This window comes from Petaurus breviceps, unplaced genomic scaffold (assembly GCF_028583685.1).
Source record: "Petaurus breviceps papuanus isolate PSGF00001 unplaced genomic scaffold, PetGlider_PUasm1.0 90842, whole genome shotgun sequence".
Taxonomy (NCBI): domain Eukaryota; kingdom Metazoa; phylum Chordata; class Mammalia; order Diprotodontia; family Petauridae; genus Petaurus; species Petaurus breviceps.
The window spans coordinates 19776030-19796035 of NW_027187358.1; the positions used below are offsets into that span (position 1 = coordinate 19776030).

Consider the following 20006-nt stretch of genomic DNA (forward strand, 5'->3'; position numbering starts at 1 on the left):
CATTTTGTTTCTTTACCCAACTTTAATATTCCACTGAGAGCAGCTATTTTGCCTTTACACCATATATTTCTTGGAGTTTTAACTAGTATTTTGCATATAGTGGATACTTAATGTGTTTGAAGGGAATCCATCACATTTAAAAAAAAAGCTATTCCTTAACAGAACTGGTACTTACAGATATGGCATTTGAACAAAAGTCCTTTGCTTTGGCATCAGTGTACCTGGATTTAAATACCACCTCTGTTAATTTACTAGCCATACAACCTCGGGCAACTCACTTACTCTCTGGTCTTTCTTTTCCTTATCTGTAAAATAGGAGTAGGGAAAGGTCCATTTAGAGTCCATCTTTTAAGTTAATAGAACTACCAGAAAATCAACTCCCTAGTTTAACAAGGGAGCCTGCAAGTGGCTCATCTAAGGGGCTGAGTTGGGAATCAAAATTTGTCAAACCCCTCTATCCCTGCCAGCCGGACCTCTGACTTCTGGGCACGAAGTCTAGCAACCAAATGATGTCTGACAAACATCGGGCTATCAAGAAAACTCAACATTTCAGCTGAGCACAGAGCAGAAGGCCCGTACTGCAGGGCAGTCTTCAGTTTATTCTCCTGTCTCTGCTTGCCGCCCCAAGCTCGTTTGCTTTTCCCAGAAGCGTGATCCCTGCGCGATCCCGTCCTGGACCTGCCGAAGGGGGCGCGCCGGAGGCACGACTGTGACCGATGGCTCCCCTCCCCCTCCCCCTCCCCTTGCTGGGCGCCTCAGTCTCCCGGCTCCTGCTGCGGCTCCTCGAACGGGGATCTGCCGCCGCCGCTATGTCGACCGCCAGGAGCCTCAAATCTGTGGACTACGAGGTGTTCGGCAGAGTGCAGGGTAGGATGCGACGCTTCTTCTCTCTCAGCCGCACCTCTGCCCTTAAATCGGGAAAAGGTCAAAGTTAGAAGGGGGGAGGGGGAGGAAAGAAGGCCAATGTGAGACTCCTGGCCAAGGGTAGCAGGTCCTTTACCCCGTCATGACACCGCATCCCGTGGCAGCGGGAAGGAGGCTAGGCACGCATGCGCAGGAAACCAGGCGCGCCCCTCCCCTCGGGAGGGAGAAGATGGAGGAGGGGGAGGAGTAAGTGCGGAGAGGAATCTGGGAAGGAGAGAAGAATATTGCGGAGGGGAGAGAGGAAAAGAGAGAAGTGGAGAAGGGCGAGGTTAGAGGAAAGTGGAGAAGGATGAGAGTGGGGGAGGGGAGTAATGGGAGGGGGAGTTGAGAATAGAGAGGAAACTGGAGGGAGGGGACTGGAAAAAGAAAAAGAGAGGAAAAAAGTGTGGGAGAATGGAAAGTGGAAAGAGGGGAGGAAAAAGGGGGGAGAGGAAAGTAGAGAAGAGAGAAAGGAAGGGGGGAGTGGAGAGTGGGGGAAAGGGAGAGAGGAAGGGAAGGGAAGAGGAGAAGGAAAAGGAGAGTGGAGGAGGGAGAGAATGGAGGGTGGGGAAGGAGAGAGGAAAGTAGGAAGAGGAGGGGAGGGGAAAGGGGGAGGAGAGAGAGGAAAGTAGAGAAGGGAGGGGGAGAGAGGAACATGGGGGAGGAGGGAGAGAAAGGGAGAAGGTAAAGAGGGAAGATGAATGTGGAGAGAGAAGTAAAGGAGACAGGAGAAAGGATCAGGAAGGGGAGAGGAGGATGAAAAGAAGGGAAAGAAGAAGGGATTGTTTTATTTTATTCTCTTAGTTTGAACTCTGGGGCCTTTGATTTCAGGCCCCCTGCCTAAATACCTCAGTGAAGTATATTCAGCAAAATCTAAAAATGGCCCTAGGGAGAACTTTTAAAACAGGGCCAAGTGAAAAATCTGAGCCCTTAGGAGGAATTACTCCTGTGTCTACCGGGAAAGAGCTGGCAGTGTGGAAGATCTTTTTCTTTTTTTTCTATGCATTTCTTGGACATATAGTATGGAAGCATACTTGTGGGTAGCACCAAAGCATGAGAGATAAGCCTCATGAAATGTACAGAGGCCTTTTTGGGGGAGGGTTATATAGCTGCTGCTTGGGGGTGTTATATGAAAGGGAGCTTTTGTACACTATCAATATTTTATCCATTCTAGGACAACTGTTTATCAAGCAGCTGTTGTGTTCAAATCACTGTGCTGGGTGGTAGGAGAGTTACAAAGATGTGTTTTACACATTAAGATATATCTTCTATTATATATAGCATAAGGAAATATGAAACAGATTTGAGATTTTTATATTGCTTATGTAATCTGTTTTTGGAGTGTCTTCATGTTAGGAGGACCTGGGTATAATTTGGGATATGGCAAAAAATCTCTTTGACTTGTTTCCCCTCATCCAAGGAAATTCTAGGAATTCTGTTGACTGTCTTGTTTTGTTTCCCTCAAAGGGCCTTTAGCTCCCCTGAAAGCACTTAAGCTATTGTGGCATTACATATGGAAAAGGATTTATTTAAACCACAAAAAAACCCAAAAAGCTTGTAACCTAGCTACGTGACCTTGATCCATGCTGTCTCTCCCCACCCCCATTTCAATATCAGCAAATTCAAAGAAGAGAAACTTGATGAATGTAGAGATTGAGGGCAGGCTTTCCTGAAGAGCCTGAACATTATTAAACATAAGGTCATGGTAGAAAAAGAAATTTTAGGAAAAGAAGTTTTTAGATTTTTAAATTTTAATTGATTGCTTTTATATTTACATCATGGGAATTTCTCACATTATCTCCCTTCATAGAGATCCATCTCACATTTCAATATTATTAATAAAGAAAAAGAGGAAGAATAGACAAAGTGGATCAGGAAAAATGAACAATACATTAAAAAAGTTTGAAAATTTATGCAGTATGCCACACCTGTGGACCTCCCTTTACTTCAGAGGGGTGGGGTTTGGTGCCTTCTCATACCTCTTCTTTGGAGCCATATTTGGTTATGGTAATTTTATAACCTTGAATATAATATTTAAAAAATATTGGTGCTTTTTGTTTTTTATATTCATGTACAAATAGCTGTCCCTCCTACAAAGCAAACGTTCTTTTGTAGCAAAGGTTTAAAAACCAAAAATAAAAATTATTTGGAAAAATCATCACATTGATTCTATACCTTTAGGCCCCTTCCCTCTGGACCTTATACAGCCCTTCTACTTTATTTTACTAACCTTTCTAGCTGAGAGTTGATAGAATCACCATTTCCCTTTTCCCCTGTCCCCCTACTTACATAATTTATATATCCAGTGTCAGTGAAAGGAAAGGTTGTCATCTGTGTTGTGGCTCTTTACTTCATTTCACCTCAGTTCTGTTCTGAAGTACTTTGGTCTGCAGTCTTTGGTATTATGGATCGCTGTTACGTATATCCTCTTCCTTTTGGTTTTCATTTTTTCTACTTGTCAGTTTAGCATTCCCTTCTGTCTACTTCCTTCCTGGGATGGGAATGGATAGGCACTATATGCCTATAACAGCTTTAGTGCAGACCTCTCTCCTGGATATGTGTGGCTCATCGTAAGTTAGTATTTATTAGGTACCTATTATATGCTTAGGGAAGAGCTCAAGCCAACAACCTTCATTCCCCTTTTGTCTGTGATTCTGACTGCACTTTTAAGGCCTGGCCTTGGGAAACTTCATTTCCTCTCTTCCTCAGTTATGTGGAAGATGGATTAGATAAGGGGAAATATTGGAAACAGGGAGACTAATTAGATTGTTGTAGTATTCCAGGCAAATGATGAGGGGCAGAACCAAGCCAGTGGCTATGTGAGTGGGCAGACAAGGATGATTGTGAAATACAGTACAGAAGTAGAGTTGATGGGACTTGACAATTGATTGAGTATGAGGAAAGAGAATAGGAAATAAAAAGATAGTGCTTAGCTTGAGAACTTGGGTGACTGGAGGGCTAGTGGTGCCCTTAACAGACAAAAGAAACTTAGGAAGAGGAGAAAGTTTTGAAGGAAAGAATGAGTTTTGTTTTAAACGTATTGAACTTGAAATGCCTATAGAATATTCAGTTGGAAATGTCTCCTCTGCAGTTGGTGATGTATTGGAGCCAAGGAAAGTCTAGATCTAGATATAAAGATCTGGGAATTGTTTGGAGGTGATAGTTGAACCCATTTGAACTGATAAGATTTGCCAAGTTAGACAAGTTACAAAGACAAGAGAAAAGGACCCAAACCAAAGCCCTGTGATATATTCACGGCACAAATAGGATCTTACAGAGGGAAGTGAGAAGGATCAGCTAGACAGGAAAACTAAGAGGGGATAGTGTCATGAGTCCAGGCAAGAGTGGGTAAGGATAGTTGACAGTGTCATGTGTTGCAAAGATTTCAAGAAGGATAAGGTTTGAGAAAAGGGCATATTTGGCAATTAAGAGAACACTGGTAATCTTGGAGAGAACAGTTTTAATTGAGTGATGAGTTTCAGAAGCCAGACTTCAAGAGATTGACAATTATGAGGTAAGAATATGGAAACAAGGAATATAGAGTTTTTTTCCCCATAAGTTTGAATGGAGAGGGGAGATAGAGACCAATAGTTTGAAGGAATGGTAGGATCAAATGAAAGTATTTTTTTAATCAAATGCTTTATTAACTTCTAGTTTACATCATTCATTTCCACAAGATTGTGAGTTACAAATTTTCTACCTGTTTTTCCCTTAACCACCCCAAAATAGCAATCCCACTGAATATCCCCTCCTCCAATCTGCTCTCTGCCATATCTTCTCCCATACCCCCTCCGACTTTCCAATAGGGCACAGTGGATCTCTATGCCCCAGTGCCTGTATGTCTTATTTCCCAGTTACATGTAAAATAATATTAATATTAGTATATATCTATATATTTAAACATTTGATTTTAAAATTTTGAATTCCAGATTCATTCCCTTCCTCCCATGTTGCCTACCCTTACTGGGAAGATAAGCAATTCAGTATAGGTTGTACATGTGTAGTTTATGCAAAACATTAACATAGTGGATATATTGTAAAAGATTGACTATATTTCCCTTCCTCCTATCTCACCTCCCACTTGTTCTATTCTCTACTTTGATCCTGTCCCCTTTCAAAAGTGGGTGCTTCCAACTCCCTCCCCCTAAGCCTGCCCTCCCTTCCATCATCCCCTTCCCCTCTCCTCTCCTGTAGGGTGAGATACCCTATTTAGTGTGTATATTATTCCTTTCCTAAGCCAAATTCAGTGAGAATAAGGTTGACCCATTCCCTTTTGCCTTGCTGTTCTTCCCCTCCATTGTAACCATTTTCCCTTAACTCTTCTATATGAGATAGTTTACTCCATTCTGTCTCTCCCCATCTCCTCTCATTATACTCCTCTCTCACCTCTTAATATCACCTTTTAAGTATTATCCCTTCCTATTAAATTGGTCCTGTGCCCTCTATCTATGTATACCTGTACACATATATACACACATTCACATATGTATTCATGTCCATATACCCTCCTATATAGACATGTATATGTATGTATACACACACCCACACACACCCACACCCACACCCATTCACATATATATATATATATATACACACACACATTTCTATTCCCTTCAACTATTTTCATACTGAGAAAAGTTTCATCAGTTACAATTATCATTTTTCCATGTAGGGATGTAAATAGTTCACCTTTGATAAGTTCCTTATGATTTCTTTTCCCTGTTTACCTTCTCATGCTTCTCTTGCTTCTTGTATCTGAATGTCAGATTTTCTATTCAACTCTGGTTTTATCATCAAGAATGCTTGAAAGTCCTCTGTTCCTGTAATGTAATACCAAGCAAAGGCAACTTCCCAGGTTCAAAATACCAGCATAGGTGCTCTCTATTTTATTCAGTAACAAACCCAGAACAGAGAAGATCAAAACATGACATCATTCAAAATACAGCATTTACTAAATGTGATTAAATAATCTCCAAGTACTACCCCACCCCAGGACTTTCCAATCATTCAATCAATTACAAAGTCCCTGTTCTAAATACTACTCCACCCCTAGGCTATACCTTCATTTGGTCCACCACAAAACCCCTCTTCTCAAATGGAGATTAGTTTCCAAACATAAGTAAAATACATTCATTTGCTCAACCATAGAACACAAAAAGGTCAAAAGTTCCCCACCCCTGGATCACAATTGAATCTACCCCAGAGTTACATCAAGTTTAAACACAGCACTTAATACCCAAATGGAGGTCTTTTCTTCATCTTGACACGAGGCAAGTTCTCAGCAATCTTAGTTCCTGGGGAGACAAGGCTTAGCAAGGCCATAAGATACATTGCCAGTCCCTTCATGAATTTATCCTCTGTCTGTAGAACAGTCCTAGAACCCCTGAACACATTAGCAAAGCCCTCTCCCAGGATTTCTGTAAACATACAACAAGAAAATCCTTCTTCAGGGATTCTGAACCAACAGAAAGGCTCCCAGACCCCTGCAACAACAGTACTGTCCCTCACCAGTGGACAGTATTCATTCTGTCTGCAGGACAGTCTCCAGACCCCTGCAACAACAGTACTGTCCCTCACCAGTGGACAGTATTCACTCTCTGTCTGCAGGAAAGTCTCAGGCCTTCTTAACCAAATGCCAGGTTCCAGGACTTCTTCAACAAGACAGTCTTTCACCAGTGGACAAATCTGGCAAAATAACATCAAAACAGACAGACAAAGTACCAGCAAAACAGCCATGTCTCCTCAGTCCTTGGCAGCTCAGGGGGCAGGTCTCAAAAGTCCAGGGCAATTCAAAGCGGCCACCAGCAATCCTCTTAGTCTCTCTCCACGAGGTGCAGCTTCCAAAAAAAGATCTTCCGCCTCTCTCTTGTCTCTCCAAATCTACATACCCAGCTCCTCCCACTTCAGGACTTTCTTTTCACATCAACAAGCCCATCCCACAGGTGGGATTAACAAACTCTGGGTTTTAATACAATCAATTTGAAAACCAAGCCAATACAGGGGAATCTTTAATTGCCATTACTATCACAGTTCCACAGAATGACCATATATTCCCCTGAAACATGATACTCAGTTTTGCTGGGTAGGTGATTCTTGGTTTTAATCTCAGCTCCTTTGCCCTCTGGAATATCATATTCCAAGCCCTTCAATCCCTCAGTGTGGAAGCTGCCAGATCCTATGTTATCTTAATTGTGTTTCCACAATATTCAACTTGTTTCTTCCTGGCTGCTTGTAATATTTTCTCCTTGATCTGGGAATTCTGGAACCTGGCTATAATATTCCTAGGAGTTTTCTTTTTGGGATCTTTTTCTGGAGGTGATTGGTGGATTCTTTCAACCTCTATTTTGCCCTCTGGTTCTAAAACATCTTCTTGAAGGATGATTTTCTAGGTTCTTTTTTTGATCATGGCTTTCTGGTAGTCTAATAATTTTAAAATTACCTCTCCTGGATCTATTTTCCCGGTCAGTGGTTTTCCCAATGAGATATTTCACATTGCCTTCTATTTTTTAGATCTGTTTAATAGTATCGTGATTTCTCATAAAGTCACTAGCTTCCATTTGCTCAAATCGAATTCTGAAGGAATGATTCTCTTCAGTGAGCTTTTGAGATTCTTTTTCCATCTGGCAAATTCAGCTTTTTAAGGCATTCTTCTCCTCATTGCCTTTTTGAGCCTCTTTTGTCATTTGAGTTAGTCTATTTTTTTAAGATGTTATTTTCTTCAGTCAGGTTGTTGACTCTCATTTCATAATTTTCTTATATCATTCTCATTTCTCTTCCTAATTTCTCCTCTACTTCTTTTATTTGGTTTTCAAAATCCTTTTTAAGCTGCTCTGTGGCCTGTAACCAGTTTGTATTTTTCTTGGAAGCTTTTGGTGCAGGAGTTCTGACTTCACTGGCTTCTTCCTGTTCCATGTTCCTTTTTGTCCCCAAAATAGGATTGTAAAGTTGGGTTGCTCTGCTTGCTTTGCTTCCCTCATTTGCTCATGTTACCACCCAATGACTTGGCTTTTGGGTTTTTTGCCACAGTAGGACTTCTGCTACCAGAGAAGGGAGCTTTGTCCCAATCGCTGGGGTTTTCTCAGCTGCCGAAGGTATCAGTTGGGTACCCTCTTTGAAGGCTCCACATGCTCTGGCAAGCTGGTCGCACACCCCAGGATCTCCTCTCTAGAATGCAATCCAGATCCAAGTAGGTTAAAGCAATAAAACCTTAGACTGGTTGCTTGGTCCCCCTACAATCTGCAGGCTAGGCACTGATGCTGCCATGTGGCTGAGGCTGCACGTCCGCTTCGCCTCAGCCACTTCTCACCCTGGGGGCAAAGGCTGACTGAACTCCCAAACTACTGGATCCCAAAATCCACACTACACTGACCTCTCACTTTGTCCTTAGCATCTATGTGTTGGTAATTCTGGAAACCGCCACAGTTGCTGGTGATCTGAAGTCCCTCCAGTTAATCTATCTAATCCTGTTTGTTGATCATGTAATCCATAATCTCCATCAATATTTTTCTATGATGCTGTAAGGCCAAGTCATAGAATAATACATTCTTTGAAGGCATAGAGTTGTAGATAACAAAAAAGTACATCGTAAGATTTGGCAGACAGCAGCTTCTTTGCCAATAGGAGAAGCAGAATAATGGATATCACTAGAGAGATACAGTACTAGAAAGGGAAGTAGACCAGTTATGTAACAACAAGGGACACCCAAAGAGCTGTCCATATGGTTGACTGCAATCAATACAATATTAAAAAATTTAGAGAAATGCTTTTAGTATGTTGTTTCATAAGTTGAGAAGGTATGGACAAATTGTGATGTGTACCATTAGGGAGAGTACCAGGCCTCAAGGAAAAGGGGAACAGTACTCTATTTGGAATCATCCTGTCTCTCTAGATTTTATGTTGACACTGAAACCAGTAAAAAATGAATTCTCCAACATGGGAGGAAGATGAGAAAACTTTGGGATCCTGCCCCCAGGGGACCATCAAAAGGAAAGTAGCAATAGGTAAATAAAGGAAAAAAAAAGACAAAAACTAAATCTTGGAAGAAAACTCAGGTAAAAACTCTGAACACAAGCAGAAAAATTAGGGAAGGTATTTAGGAAGGTAGATACAAGGATAGTTAAATGACTATATAGGTTTCTAAATAAATATTGCCAAAAAAACCCCTGAATTTGAACCATCATGATAATATAGGACTAGTGCTCTATCCACTGTGCTACCTAGCTGTCTTTATGTTAAACATAAAGAAACAGAAATTCTAAGGACAAGAGTATTCTGAATCCACCAGAAACCATAGAAGGGAATGGAATGATATATTTTAAGAATATATTTTATTTTTATATTTATATATAATATAATATAAAAAATATAATATAATATAAATATATATAAATAAAAATAAATATAATATAATATAAAATAAAATATAATAAAATATAATATAAAATAAAATATATTTATTTTAAGAATATATTTTAAGGGGCTCAAGATGAAATCCAAAATAATAAATTCTACAAATTTGTACCTAATCATCAGTGAAAAAATATTTACAATTAGAGAGATATTTGAATTATTCCTTACAAAAAACCCCAACACATGAGTAGATTATCTGATTTGCAGATACCTCAATGAATAGAAACCCAAGGAAAGTAAGTAAATGTAACTACCAGGGAATGTACAAATAGCAAAATAGATCACCACCTCTAGAGACTATTGAAAGGGAAAAAAAAAGAAATAACAGGGACCATATAGAGATTTCTTTCTAAAAGTACACAAATTGAAAGTAATATACAAAGAAATAGGAGAAATGAAGATGGAGGACCAGGCCTGAAACACTGGACTAATCCTCATAGCTTGCTCCTTCTCACTTACAGGTGAATGTGTTGTTTGTGTGACTACATTACAGAATAGGAGGGTACATAAAAGAGGAGTGGGGATGTAGAAGGTAGAGGAAAGTGAGTGATGCACTCTAATCAAGTTATCAGTAAACAGTGAAGGGAACATAATTCCTGTATTCTTTCAGTAAGAAGAGGGGCTATAGAAGGATGAGTGAGGAAGTAAAAGAAAACATTGAAATAGGAAGGAAAGAGGGAGAGATTTCAAATCAATGGGATGCATAAAGGTAGATTAAACAAAATAATTGAAAAGATAGTATTATCTTAAAAAGATAAAGAGAACAAAAACAATTCCCAATTCAAAATAAAAAGCAATACTAAGAAACACAAATGGGGGAAAATATAAACCTAAATTTTATAACTTTAAGTGTGAGAAGATTAAATAATCCAGTAAAACAAGTGAGGGATTAGATAAGAAAACAAAGCTCCACAAATTATTAATTACAAGAAAGACTTAAAAAACAGACATTTCCTTCATAAAAAATGAAAGACTGAAACATTTACTATACATCAGAGATATCTAAAAAAAGCAGGAGTTGCAATCATGCTGTCAGATAAAGCAAAAACAACAATTCACACCATAATTAGAGATAAAAGAAATTATATTGCCTTGAAAGGAACCACAGACAACAAATCAGTGTCAGTATTTAAACATATATTACAAATGCCCAAACATCTAGATTCATAAAGGAAAAATCAACTGAATTATAAGAAGACAGATCCAGTACAGTAATAGTAGGAAACTTTAATATCTCTTGCTTGGAAAATAGAGCTAAAAGATTTATATCTTCAGAGTGTGATTCCTGAACAATATACAGTTATACCTTCTTCATTGTGACTTTTCCCTTCTTGGTTTTGCTATCTTGCTGATGGGCATAAAAAAATGAAATAGTAATTTTTAAGGAGTTTGGGAGATGCCTCAGATGACATGCAAAGGCCAGTAGATGACATAGAAAAAGTTTAGAAACTCAGAAATGCATAAATATATATAGGTAAAGTATTGTGTAATATCAACATATTTTATCTTTTAATACCGTAATTCACACTTCTTCTCTGATACCAAAGAAGGGCCAAAAAATTTTACATGGATTTCCAGATTGTGAGGGTGCCACACCTCTAACCCCTACGATGTCGAAATGATAACCATATATATTACAAAAATTAATCATGTATTAGGTTACAAAGATTTTTCAGATAAATATAAAAAGGCAAAATGATTAAACATCTTTCATAGATCATACTGTAATTAAAATAGTATTTCAGTTTAGGGACCACAAAGTTCAGGGAGCACAAACAAAGCAGACCCAAATGGAGACTTTAACAACTAAATTCTAAATAATGAATGGGCCAAAAAACAAATAATAGAAACAATAGTTATGTGAAAGACTATGATGATACTTTCTCCAAATTTGTTGGACAGATAAAGCAGTCTTCAGGGGATAAAATATTATATGTTTTTAATGTTAATAAAATAGAGGAGATTTAAGAAAATATGCATTTTAAAACTAGAATCCCAACAAGTTAACCAGCATAAAAAGAGCACAAAAAGGATATATTTAAAAATTGGAAAAATGGATAAATTGGAAACCAAAAATAGAGAAATAATGAGTAAAACTAAAAGGCTGGTTCCCTGAAAAGTCTAATAAGATTGATAAACCTGTAGCTAATCTGATTTTTTAAAAGAGGAAAGAAAATCAAATCAATAAAGTTGGAAAAGAATAAGGTAAAAATCACAGCAAAACTAGAAGAAATAAAAAAAAAACAGTAAACCTTATTATGAACAGTTATGTGCTAACAAAACTAATAGTACAGAAGAAATAGATAGCCTCTAAAAATATAAAATACTCAGATCAACAGAAATTCAAATAAAGATCTTAAATAATTCAACCTCAGGAAAAGATGTATAAGTACTTTAAAAAATCTAACAAAGGGAAAAATAACCTCTTGGGTCTGATGAATTGACAGGAGAATTCTTTCTAACTTTTAAAGAAAATTAATAGAAACCCTCCACAAATTATTCTTAAAAATTGAGAAAGCACTACTCCTTTTTGTAAGACAAATATAGTACTGATAATTATACCAGGGAAGGATAAAGCAAAGAAGGAAAAATGTAGACCAATGTCATTGATGAAATCAATTTAAAATTTCAAATACTATTCTGTCAGGTTACAACAATTTATCCAAGAATCATTCATTCTGACTAAGTTGAATTTATACCAGGGTTGCAAAGATGGGTCAATGTTAGGAAACCAATCAGTATAATCATGTTAAAAACAAAAACATCAAAAACAGCACGATTAGCTCAATAAATGCATACAAATTTCTGATACACTACAACACTTATTTCTGCTAAACATCTTTCAAATATAGCCATAGAAAGATCTTTTTAAAAATATCATTAAAAATATCTATCTGAAATGAAAAGCAAACAAAAGAAATGGAGATATATTAGAAGCTTTTCCACTAAATACAGGAGTAAAGCAAGGATGCCTACTCTCCATACTTTTTCATGTGATTTTAGAAATAATCAGTAGAAATAGAAATAGCAATTTATAGAAATTGTAATAACACAAGAGAAAGAAATTAAAATGTAAAGATAGAGAAGAGATAAAACTGTCCCTTTTTGTTGATGATATGATGGTTTACTTAGAAAACACAAATCAATAATATTTCTGTATAATAATAAACTTTAAGAGGAAATCTTATTCAAAATAACTACAAAATGCATAAAATATCTGGGGGTTAGTCTTCCAAAACATGCAAATTCATCCATAGATCCAATTAAATAGTGCTTCTTAAAGAAATAAAAAATACTTTAGTTATCTGAGGAATATTCAGTGTTTATCACTGGGCCAATATAATAAAGACACTCTTTCCAAATTTAATTTATATTGTTAATGTTAAACTAACCAAACTATCAAATAGATATTTTATGGAACTTGTTAAAAAACAATTACAATTCATTTGGAGAAAAAAGATTTAGAATATCATGTGAAATTAAAAAAAATAAGGATAAATGGGGAATTATGCTTTTAGACTTCAAACTTAAGTATAAAATAGCACTCATCAAAATAATTTCATATTGGTTCAGAATAGAGAAGTAAGTAGATCAGTGGAACATACTAATAAAGGGGAAATCAGAAATTATGTAACTCAATAGCATACTGTTTTTTAAACCTGAAAATTAAAAAGAACTCCCTGTTTAATAAGAACTGAGAAAATTAGAAAGCAGTCCAGCAGAAATTCAGCTTAGACCAACTTCTTATACCATATTTCAAATAAATTCAAAATAATTTGCCTGACCTTAAAGTTAAAGATAGTACCCAAAAAATTAGAAGAGAAATAGATCATATGCCTTTGACAGCTATCGGTAGGATACATATTCTTTCCCCGCCCCCCAATTTATTTATTTTTGTCTTCAACATTCACTTCCATAAGTTTTAAATTTTCTCACCCTTCCTTTCCCAAGATGGCATGCAATCTGATATGGGCTCTGCGTATACATTCTTGTTAAACACATTTTTATATTAGTCCTGTTGCATAGAAGAATTATAGCAAAGTGGAGAAACCTGAGAAAGAAAAACAAAACAAAACAAAAAAAAGAAAATAGTCTGTTTCACTCTGCATTTTGACTCCATAGTTCTTTCTCTGGATGTGGATGACATTTTCTGTCCTGAGTCCTTTGGAATTGTTTTAGGTCCTTGCATTGCTGAGAAGGGCTAAGTCCATCAAAATCAGTCATCACACACTGTGGCTGTTTTTGTGAACAATGTTCTTCTGTTTCTGCTCACTTCACTCAGCATCAGTTCATATAAGTCTTAGTTTACACATTCTTAGCCAAGTAAGAGATAGAAACAAAATGTATTATATAAAGTAGATAATTTTGATTACATGAAATTGAGAAGCTTCTGCACAAACAAAATTAATGCATCTAGAATAAGAAGGGAAGCAGTTGAACAGGAAAAAAAATCTTTCTGTCACATTTCTCAGGTGACCATTTGGAAAAATGACAAGCCATTCCCAAATAGGTAAGTGGTCAAAGGATATAAAGAGTTCTCAAAATAATTTAAAACTACTAGCAATCACTTGAATGCTTCAAAACACTATTAATAAGAGAAAAGGAAATCAAAACAACCCTGAGATTTGACCTTATGTCTAGCAAATTGGCAAGTACTATATTCCAGACACATTAATTTTGTTTGTACAAAAGTTAGTTTCCTATTCTTTCAATAAAACCCTTTTGTCAAAAGAAGCAAAACAAACCAACACATTGCCCATTTTAGATAACATTTTCTCAGTTGTGCATCTTTATTCTGCCTTTTCTGTGCTGAATTGATGAATACTGCTTCTTGCTGTGAGATCAGAGGACTGAGTTTGAATGCCAGCTAAGCTAATTACTAGTTGTGTGACCTTAGGCAAATCATTTAACTTCTTTGAGCCTTAATTTCCTTATCTTCAAATTGAGGGAGGTTTGGATTCATTATGAGATCCCTATCAGATCTATGTCTATGAATTTCCAAAAGGATCACCCCAAAATCCTTCATAGTTAACTTTGAAATGTGATTTTGTACTTATTTATAGATTGCTTTATATTTGTATTTTACATTTTCCTCCCTCTACAAAAGACCTTCTTTCACGTGTCTTTGCATAGAGGTGACCCTGGATCTTTTATTTTTTGAAACAATGTATAGAATTTGTTATATACTTTAAATTAAAAAAAATTGTAAATTAAATTTTTTTTTGTTACATTTCTTGTTGCAAACTGTCTCTCTCCTTACCCTACACCAGAGAAGGCCACCATTTTATACAGATTTATCAATATATGTAAAATCATACTATGCATACTTCTATTTATTAGTTCTTTCTCTGGAGGTGGATAGCATTTTCCTTCATAGGTGTTTTGTGGCTGATTTGAGTATTTGTAATACTCATACCTTAGGCAAATGATTTAACTTCTTTCAGCCTCAATTTCCTTATCTTCAGATTTCAAAATTTCACAATTTTGGTCTTTCACAATTATTTTATAAGCAGTATTGCTATTACTATATATAATGTTATCTTGGTTGTGTTCGTTTCACTTTTTATTATTTCATGCAAGTCTTTGCATGTTTTTCTAAGATCATTAAGCTCATCATTTCTTATAGCCCAGTAGTATTCCATCACAATCATACGCCACAACTTGTTTATTCATTCTCCAGTTGATGGGCATCTCCTCACTTTCTAGTTTTTTTGCCACCCCAAAAAGAGCTGCTATAAATATTTTAAAACATATAGGTTCTTTACCTTTTCCCCTGATCCTAATAGTGATATTCCAGGGTCAAAGGGTATAGTTGGACATTAATTCCAAATTACTCTCCGTAGTGGTTGGATCAGTATACAGTTCCATCAACAGTGTTTTAGTGTTCCAAATTTTCTATATCCCTTTCAACATTTGTCATTTTCCTCTATATAATTTTTGCTAATCTGATAGGTATGAGATCTCAAAATTATTTTAATTTGCATTTTTCTAATAGATGATGATTTAGAATATTTTTCATATTACTATATATAATTTTGATTTCTTCATCTAATATGTTCATATCCTTTGACCATTTATCGATTAAGGAATGACTCATTCTTATAAATTTGGCAATGTTCTCTATATATTTGAGATGACCCTGAATTCTTTTTTAAAAATTTTATCTATTTACTTTTAGTTTACATCATTCAGTTCCACAATCCCTGAAGTTTCAAATTTTCTCCTCCTCCTTCTCCTCCCCCCCCACCCCCCATGGTGGCATGCAATCAAATATAGGATCTACACATAACTTCACATTAAATATTAGTCAAGTTGTAAAGGATTATAACCAGTGGAGTGAACAATGAGAAAGAAAAAACAAAACAAAACAAAAAAAGAGAGAGCAAGTAGTTTGCTTCAATCTGCATTCAGAGATGACCCTTAATTCTTAAAGGATGTGCCATTATAATGCAAGCTCCAGTAGATTCTTCCAAACTGGAAAAGATTTGAGTATAGTTCCAGCAATAGGGGTGTATCTTCTGACCACATCATCCAAATATAGATTGGTTTTACATGTAGGTCACTAGGAGGTTGGTAATTAAGTGATAAATTCTTTGGTCATTGTAGTTTATCAAGGAAAAAAATGTACAATCATGAAAGGCACCTCAAAAGCCATTTAATCAAACCCCTTATTAAAAAAAATTCCTTTAATAGCATATTCAGCTAGTAGTTGGGAGGGGGACCCACTGTATCTTGAGATAGCCCATTCTATTTTTGGATTACTCTAATTTATCTTATAATTTATCTAGTTACCTAAATTTACAAATTTATGCTTACACCAAGACAAAGTCTACCTCTCTGTAGCTTTATAGCTAATTTTGCCTTCAGGGCTAAGCAGAACATGTTGAACCCCTCTTTCACATGATGATATTTCAAATATTTAAAGATAGCTAATATATTTACCATAATTTTTCTCTTCTCTAGGCCAAATTCCTTTAACAAATACTTGTATGACATTGGTCTTTAGTCTTCTCACAATCCTGGTCACCTAACTCTGGGCGCTCTGTAGTTTACTAATGTCTTTCTAAAATGTGATGCTCAGAAATGAACATAGTACTTCAGATATGGCTTGACAAGGGCAGAGAATAAGTAAGACTTGTTGCCTCTTTTTTTCTGGATAGTCTGTCTCTCAATGTAGCCCAAAATCATGTCACTAATTTTGGCTGCCATACCCTGCACAGTAGTGCTTAGTTCTGTGTAGCACTTGGATTCCATTCTATTCAACTCAGTTCTTCAGTTGCAGAGTGGGAGTTAAAGGGTGCAAATGGTGTTTAGAATGATATTGTTTCAGTATTGCATATGAACATTAATTTAACTATTGTTTCTCCAAATGACAGATCAGCAAGCCAAAATACTAAAAGAAGAACTGAATTTTTATACTAATAGTCCTATAAATGAAACCATAAGATATAAGGGTAGTTCACAGTCTCTTCTTAGAGAGGCAAATGAAGGAGTGGGTGAAGTTTGTTTCTTTATACATTATAAACAATAAGAACAATCCTTTCATGTTCATTTTAATTTGTCCATCTTACTTTCCATCAGGCATGATTAGCATATACTCAAGGATATCATGAAGATAATTGCATAATTGCAAGATATGTAGCAACCACTATTGCACAAAATGAATAAATTCTACAAAGATTTTAATAAGATTCCCCCAAATGAAGTCAATATATACATTGATACTTAGTGACTTCTGTGAAAAGGTACACACAGGAATACTTTGGTAAGTATGTTGGAAAACATGGATTCCAGTTAAGAAATGGAAGAAGCCATTCATACCATTCAGAAGCTTCACATCTATATGTTGTGAGTGCATTTGTCAAGAGAAGATGTGGAGGACATTGGACATAGTATTAAACACTTAAAAAAATGAAATTATTATATCTTAACAAATAGGATATAACTAATTACTAATTTAGGAATTATTTTAGAATCAGCCATGGAATAATCAGTTCTTAAGTCAAAATCAACAACAAATTAGGAGAAAATATATAGGTGAAGATTTAACACTGCATATAACTCCAACTCCAAGCTGAACTATGTAGTAGCAAGCACCCCAAGCGTCCTCAGGGTGTCTGCCAACACAGGTTCTTGGATCTGCTTTGATAAAGGAAAGCAACTCAAAATGGGTTAACAAGCTTACTTTAATCAGTCAAATATGTATCATTTACCTAGTTCAGGGGAAAAAGGTCAGCACCCCGAACTTCAGAATATACAGACAGAATTATCAAGACAGAGAAACAGATCAAGTAGACAGCTTCCAAACTGTCCAACCATTATATCCATACCAAATCAACATCTGGGTTTTTCAAAGCCGGGCGGGGGGAGGGGAAGGAGGGCTCTCAACAACAGCTTCCCAGAGTCTCATCTGATCAAATCACAGAACACTTCTCAAAGTGAGCCCCAAAACAAAGCCTCAAATCAGGGTTTATATAGCCTTCTCCTGGATCAGAGAATGTAACAACCTTCTGGACCCACTGGCCAATCAAAAAGTATCTACTGAAAAACAAGCCTCCCACCCCAGGCTCCAGGTGCACTTTAGCTTACGGGCAGGGAAGATCTTAAAAATTTACATTCCCATTACAACCTATTAAAATAAGCTGTGGATCTTGAAAAATGGGAATGGCAAAAGGTCAATAATAATAATATTAATATATGATATGAATATGATAATAATAATAGTAATTACTCACATTTAAATAGCTCCTTAAGGTTTTCATAGTACTCTGTAAAGGTAAAGATATAGATTATTGATAATTATGGCTTCTTACAGTAGTTCTAGCCCTTATACATTTGACACCATAATGACAAAACCCAAAGACATCAGAAACAACTTCAGGCAGCAAATAGTTACTCTCCTTGCTAAATGGAGATCCTGGGAAGCCTAGGGTATACCTGATATAGTAAACAGACAAACAAAAACACACCTTTGGAAAACCCTGTGGGAGGACAGCAGAAAATTGTAAGTGCTGTCACCTCATAAAAGAAATGAAACATATTACTCATCAGACTTTTGGATAAATCAATTTATGAATTAGAAAGAGATAGAGCAAACTTAGGTGTAACATGGGTAATTTCTATTACATCAAATTAAAAAGTTTTTGGGCAAATAAAACAAATATCACCAAGATCAGAAGGAAATCAGAAAATTGGGAAAAAATTCTTATAGACAGTTTCTCAGATAAAAGACTCATATCAAATATATGAAGAACTTTGTCAAATTTGTAAGAATATGAGTTGCTCTCCATATGATAGTCAAAGGATTTGAACAGGGAATTTTCCAGTGAAGAAAACAAAGCACTTTATAGTCATATGAAAAATAAATCATCATTGATTAGGGAAGTGCAAATTAAAACAGGAGGGAGAAGAAAAAAAATAAGGGAAAAAAGGAAAAAAAATTTACATGATAATTTTTATCATATATTTAAAAGGAATAGCAAGTTATATATAATAAATTTGCAGTTTCATGTGCAATCATCTTTTTATTTTACTGTATTATGGAAATGTTTGTTTTGTTCCATAAATTAAAAATAAAATAAATAAATGTGGAAAAAATAGAGGGGAAATTGAACCTAAAAAAAGCTTACCATTAGATACAGCTAAGCCAGATTGATCCAAGAGCATTTATATGTAAAACTGGAAGGGTAACAATTGGTAAAAAATGAAACTGATTTGTCAGTATTTTTCTTGCAGTCTAGTCTTGACAGTGGAATGTTTATACTCATCAGCTCTATAGCTAATGTCCTGAATGAAGAAATGGAAATAGAACTAAAGAAAATGAAGTTGGACCAAATCAAGCAACCAACAGAAGAGATTTCTGTTGGAAGTGACAAAATTTTGAAAGCACTGAGGGTTAATTTTTAAGAGACATTCCAAAGAGATGGAAATACCAACCACTAGAAAAAGTCAGACAGTATTGTTACCTAGAAGGGTTTTTGAGAAAATATCAGCAACTATTGACCCACACGCATACTTTCTTATCCCTAACTATGAGAATTTGTTAAACATTTATCAAGGGTATCTAAAATATGAGAATAGAATAGTCAGCCTGTCACAAATGATATTTTATGGCAGATGAGAACTTCAGCCACGAAATTGACTGAAAGGTATAGAAAAAGCAAGATCCTACAAGATTTGTTAATGGCAACAGTTTTTATCTTAAGGCTGTACTCCAATAAAATGTGGCCTCTATACATAGTAATAGATGTAATTGCAGAAATAGTTTTCTTTAATGGCCCTCTGATTATCAACATTAAGTGAGAAATAAAATACTGTTATGGAATATGTTTTGTGTAGAGACCAAAATGCAGAAGGGATTCCTTAGATATCAGGAGGTAGTCCATATGCTCTTCTTTATTTTTTAAAATTTATTTTTATAATTTTTTGCTTGTTTTTTGTTTGTTTTTGTTTTTTTTCTTTTTAAAATTTTTTTAGTTTACGTCATTCATTTCCACAAGATTTTGAGTTACAAATTTTCTCCCCATTTTCCCCCTACCTACCACCCCAAAATAGTGATCCCACTGAATATCCTCCCCCAATCTATTCTCTTCCATATCTTCCCCCATGCCCCCTCTGACTTTCCAGTAGGGCATGGTGGATCTCTATGCCCCAGTGCCTGTATATCTTATTTCCCATTTACATGTAAAATAATA

The 20006-nt window shown here is 36.0% G+C and overlaps 1 protein-coding gene across 2 annotated transcripts in view; it reads left to right on the forward strand.

Annotated features, from left to right (window-relative positions):
- The first annotated feature begins 639 nt into the window (after positions 1–639).
- The window catches only part of ACYP2 (acylphosphatase 2), a 227762-nt gene continuing 208395 nt past the window's right edge, over positions 640–20006 (forward strand). The window contains exon 1 of one of the 2 annotated variants that reach the window (XM_069071709.1): positions 640–867. In XM_069071709.1, coding sequence (XP_068927810.1) covers positions 717–867 — 151 coding nt within the window. In that variant the 5' untranslated portion in view covers positions 640–716. The remainder of the gene's footprint in view (positions 868–20006) is intronic. The other variant, XM_069071708.1, reaches the window with a different exon arrangement.